This window comes from Alexandromys fortis, unplaced genomic scaffold (genome assembly GCF_014885135.2).
Source record: "Alexandromys fortis isolate MF-2015 unplaced genomic scaffold, M_Fortis_MF-2015_v1.1 scaffold_407, whole genome shotgun sequence".
Lineage (NCBI taxonomy): Eukaryota > Metazoa > Chordata > Mammalia > Rodentia > Cricetidae > Alexandromys > Alexandromys fortis.
The window spans coordinates 368,934-374,933 of NW_026068301.1; the positions used below are offsets into that span (position 1 = coordinate 368,934).

Genomic DNA, 6,000 nt, shown 5'->3' on the forward strand with positions numbered 1-6,000 from the left:
ATATCAAAGAAACCAGAAAAACAGTGGAAACTTTGATGTCCTGCCCCAAACATGCTTCCATAGGAAAGCAGGTAACACATCAGAATGAGAAGACCCACATCCTAGTAGGTATACGAAACCTCAGTATTCAAGCTTAGACCACTGAACCATTTGCATCCTTTGATAATATTGAGTACAATTAAAGAATTATACAGATTGCAATAATATGTACTATAAAGTAAGCACAGCATAGATTAGCCAGTTTACATCATAGGCATATTTTCATGATTTCATGAGAAACTCTGTTCAGAAACCACAAATAAATTTTCCACAGCAAATATTTCTGCTATATTGACAAATAACAATATACATACTTAAGAAGCATATGAAAGGCAGTAATTAAATCACTAAATTATTGTAGCAACTGTCCTGGTGTATGATCCTTAGAAAACATACAGAATATTCTTTAAAGAATCCTCTCAAGTCTACTTAGAAAGATCAAAGAGGATACAAATAGACACCTTAGCATTTAAAAAGCTGAAAGAAATTTAACAAACATGCATATATCATTAAAAGTAAACATTAAACATGAAGCTCAAGAAATTAGTGAAAAATTGTAAGTGCTAAAATTTTTCAGACTAAACTGAAATAATAATGTGAAATTATTCTTGTTCAGAAGCAATACCATGGCTGTTACAGAACGAAGGACCAGAAATTGCTGTCACACGTGGACAAACCTAACCACTCATTCAGCCAGATGAGTCTAGCTAGAGCTCTATGTGCAAACAATTGGCCTAGTTCCCCTGCAAGGGCAACTGACACTGATGCAGAGTGAACAGCTCTTCTCCAGTCAAGCAGCACATTGCAGCTGGGCCTCTCCAAGCAAGAAAGTTTTTTGTTACGGTCTGTATCACTGTGAGGGGGAACATGTGTACCTTGGAAACAGTAATAAATGCCCAAATCCTCAGCCTCTACTCTGCTGATTTTGAGAGTGAAATCCATCCCTGATCCACTGCCACTGAACCTGTCAGGGACTCCAGAGTCAAGTTTGGACACCAAATAGATTAAGAGCTGTGGAGACTGGCCTGGCCTCTGTAGGAACCAACTCAAATAGGTTTTTCCATTACTATGTAAGAGACTCTGACTTGACCGGCAAGAGATGGAGGCAGATTGTCCAATGGTAACCGACAAAGAGAGTGGATTCTGGGTCATCACAACATCACCAGTGGTTCCTAAAATTATAATAGAAAAGTTCAAAATTATGTGTAAGCTTTCTGAACAAACTTTGTGAATTCCCTTATGTTATTCATGTCAAGAAAGTTTCTGCTATCCTTTGTTTCTTTAAAAAGTAAATCAAATTTTTCACGAAAAAAAGTTAGTTGAAGTTCCTTGAGATCATAGTCTGTACCACACCATTCCATGTAAATCAGAATCTCAACATCAGCACAGATTATCTCTCTTTAATTTCTCATCATCACATAATTAAACCTCACAAGCCCATTCTGGACAACAGGACCCACTTTATTACACATGGAAAGATTCCCTCTAACCCCATTCCTACCTATGTCTCCCTCTGTCCTTACCCAGAATGCAGATAATTAGCAGATACAGGAACTGGACAGGACACATCATTTTGAGGAGATAAATTATGTGATGGCAAGAACAGAGTTGAGTTTTTATTTAGGCTTACAAGGCAGAGACCTCCCTGGGGAACAATATGCAAATATCATAGACTGCATAACAATGTATATAGAGAAGAAAGGTATGTGGGCTTCTTAAATTTGAAAAATGACTCAAAAAGTCTTTGTTTATAACAGAAGTGAAGCTAATGAAACAAAATGAGGTGAAAGGTGGGAGATTACTGGGATGCTGAAAAACTAATAATGTAATTTAAATCAGTTGTAAACATGTATTAATATCCTCAAACTGCACCTCATAAGAGAGGATATGCACATCATATCTTCACATTACAGCCTCATTATATCTCACACATTATTTTAGTGTGAGAAAACACAAGATACATTATATGGTACTGGATCAAGTAAATAAAAAAAGTTATAAAGTGCTATGTATCTGTGATAATACTGGTAATACAGAAGACTGACAAAGCAAAATGATGGGGTGCACTTGGGAAATCCTAAAGTTCTTTTCACTCTTTATGAAAATACAAATTTTGGTATGACTTTAAAGGACTGTTTTTTTTTTGTTTGTTTGTTTGTTTTTTGGTTTTTTTTTTTTTTTTTTTTTTTTTTTTTTTTTTTTTTATTTTTCCATTCAGTTATTTTCATTTCCTCCCCTCCCACTCCCGCACACCGCCCTCTTCCTTCCCCAACCCTGCTTGAGAGAGGGCAGGGAACTCTGCCCTCTGGGAAGTCCAAGGCCTTCCCCCCTACATCCAGGCCTAGGGAGCTGTGCAGGAATGGAACCATGTATTTGTCTCCACAATGGGGAAGATTTTTAAGGAACTATATATCATAATACTACTTAATCTCCTTTAAGAAGAAATACAAGTTTTACATTTGCATGTCTTAACAACAATTTTGAATTAAAGGATTTGTATGCGTTTCTGGAGTAAGCTTTATTCTTAAATCTTGCTTCTTCAGCATCTGCCAGAGTCTACCCCTTTTCTCCCAATAATCTCTGTTTCTGGTTTTCACCAAAATATATTCTTCCATGCTGTATTTCAAAGCACCTTCTTTATTTATCAATGGCAATAAAACATATTTGCAGCATACAGAGAGGCATTTCCCATCATAGGACAAAATATTACTCAAGGAAACAGGAAGTACAGAGCAAACGTATTCTGAAACTATAGAAATAAGAGAAAGAACTGGTTATAAGGACAGTCACTAAAGGTTCCTCCACAAACTTACAAATTTTAGGTATTCATCTTCATCCTACTTGCCTAGACTATGTGACAGACTCTTCTATGAAGCACACATTGTGAAGGACTGTAACACTTTGTCATGGAAATGTTCTGAAGTCACTTTCTTTTGTGTATTACTTGTCCAGTTTGAACAGCATACTGTCAGCAGTAGAGGCATGGACAGTTTCTTGCCCAAATGGCTAGCTTTTGTCAATGAAAAAGAGCAAAACCCATATGGAAATTCTTGGGTGCTTATAATACTTTTATAAAGAAGATTATTGATTCCAGGAACAGATGTGTCTCTCTGTCATAAAAGATGTAGGTTTTTATAACATTTTAAATGACATGATTATGTAGCTCTTTGAATGATTTGAAGATCACCTATACAACTGATTTCTTGATTCCCATGGACCATCTCTCAGTAGCAGAGTGAGATTGCAGAGACACCTGAACCTTAGGACTCATAGAATAATGAAGAAGAGGATGTGGAAAACTATAGAAGACAGAGGCCACTCCAGTAAAACAGTCTCATTTAGACAGAATCAGATAGATACTCAGTGATGGAGAAACTCTGTTAACCAATCACATCTAGTTAAGGCGTGGCTACCTGGAGCCCAGGAAAAAATAAATACTGGGAGGACCAAGGTAGGTGCTCTCACTGCGTGGCTTCCGCTGGACAGATAGAAAGTCCGACCTCCCACTCTTGTAGTGTGAGTTTCCCTTTATAACCATTAAAATATAATTGTTATTCCTGGTCTGGTTATTTACACCAACCTAATTCAAAACACCTGGCGCCTGATTTGTGGGGCCACTAGAATCTCTGGCAGCTTTGGCCCCGCACAACCCCCCTCGGCTTCCCTCCATGCACCACGCCACCACTTGCATGCCCTCCATGCCCAGCGTGCCCATACAGCCCAGAGCCACCGCCACTGCTGCCATGGTAAAATGCCATTCCCATGCACTTTCCCGGGGCACCCAGCGCGTGAGCCCAGCCACAGCCACCATGCAGCTGGAGCTGGAGACTACTGAACAGTCAAAGACATTCACAGACCACATGGCCTGCGATTTATCAAAAAAAAAAAACCTACAAACTTCTTGATTTGAGAATTTTTCAGTATTTCATTTAAATTCAGCCATCTAAAACCAAGCACGTGTATTCAAGTGCACTGCGACACCTACTGGCAGGCAACTGTTATTGCACTTACTCCAAATGATTAAACCACAAGTGAGATTTATTATTTTTTAAATTTGATTAATATGTTACTGCTTCAAAAAAAGGGGAATATGTCAGACAATCTAACCGTCCAAGGTTTCAATAGCATTTTCACTTACACCATGTGTGAGGTCTTACAAGATGTAAATGACGTCCCTTCTACACTGCTATTCCTAGGGTTTGGTTTTGTCCTATATATTTTTCTCTTAAAAATAAGGTTTGACCATTCTGACAGGTGAAAGATGATATCTCAAAGTTGCTTTGATTTGTATTTCCCTGATCGCTAAGGAGGTTGAGCATGACCTTAAGTATCTTTTGGCCATTTGAACTTCTGTTAAGAATTCTCTGTTCAGTTCAGTGCCCATTTTTTAATTGGGTTAATTAGCATTTTAAAGTCTAGTTTCATGAGTTCTTTGTATATTTTGGAGATCAGACCTTTGTCTGTTGCAGGGTTGGTGAAGATCTTCTCCCAGTCAGTAGGTTGCCTTTTTGTCTTAGTGACAGTGTCTTTTGCTTTACAGAAGCTTCTCAGTTTCAGTAGGTCCCATTTATTCAATGTTGCCCTTAATGTCTGTGCTGCTGGGGTTATACTTAGGAAGAGATCTCCTGTGCCCATCTGTTGTAGGGTACTTCCAACTTTCTCTTCTATCAGGTTCAGTGTGTTCAGAATGATATTGAGGTCTTTGATCCATTTGGACTTGAGTTTTGTGCATGGTGATAGATATGGGTCTATTTTCATTCTTCTACAGGTTGACATCCAGTTGTGCCAGCACCATTTGTTGAAGATGCTTTCTTCCTTCCATTGTATACTTTTAGCTCCTTTATCGAAAATAAGGTGATCATAGGTTTGTGGATTAAAATCAGGGTCTTCTATACGATTCCATTGGTCGACTTCTCTGTTTTTATGCCAATACCAAACTGTTTTCAATACTGTAGCTCTGTAATAGAGTTTGAAGTCAGTGATGGTAATGCCTCCAGAAGTTCCTTTATTGTATAAGATTGTTTTGGCAATCCTGGGTTTTTGTTTGTTTGTTTTTCCATATAAATTTGATTATTGCCCTCTCAAGATCTGTGAAGAATTTTGATGGGACCTTGATGGGGATTGCATTGAATAGCCTTTGGTAGAATTGCCATTTTTACTATGTTGATCCTCCCAATCCAAGAGCAAGGGAGATCCTTAAATTTTCTGGTATCCTCTTCAATTTCTTTCTTCAATGCCTCAAAGTTCTTGTAAAATAGATCTTTCACTTCCTTGGTTAGAGTTACCCCAAGATATTTTATACTGTTTGTGGCTATCGTGAAAGGTGATGATTCTCTGATTTCCCTCTCTGCTTCCATATCATTTGTATAAGAGGGTGACTGATTTTTTTGGAGTTGATCTTGTATCCTGCCACATTACTCAAGGTGTTTATCAGCTGTAGGAGTTCTTGGGTGGAGTTTTTGGGGTCGCTTATGTACACTATCATATCATCTGCAAATACAAAAGTTTAACTTCTTCCTTTCCGATTCGAATCCCCTTGATCCCCTTATGTTGTCTTATTGCTATTGCTAAAACTTCAAGTACAATATTGAAGAGGTATGGAGAGAGACACCTGTCAGAATGTCTAAAATAAAAATAAAAAAAAAACACCAATGATAGCCTTTGCTGGAGAGGTTGTTGAGAAAGGGCTACCCTCATTCATTGTTGGTGTGAATGCAAACTTGTGCAACCACTTTGGAAACCAGTGTGGCGGTTTCTCAGGAAATTTGGGATCAACCTACCCCTGAACCCAGCAATACTACTCTTGGGAATATACCCAAGAGATGCCCTATCATAGGACAAAAGTATTTGCTCAACTATGTTCATAGCAGCATTATTTGTCATAGCCAGAACCTGGAAACAACCTAGATGTCCTTCAATGGAAGAATGGATGAAGAAAGTGTGGAATATATACACATTAGA

General features: G+C 38.2%; 1 gene segment (V, D, J or C); it reads right to left on the reverse strand.

Moving 5' to 3' along the window:
• Window positions 1-672: 672 nt before the first annotated feature.
• LOC126495016 (immunoglobulin kappa variable 2-29-like) lies at window positions 673-1,611 on the reverse strand. The segment is given in 2 exon segments: window positions 673-1,211; window positions 1,563-1,611. Coding segments are annotated over 2 exon segments (588 nt in total).
• Window positions 1,612-6,000: the final 4,389 nt, after the last annotated feature.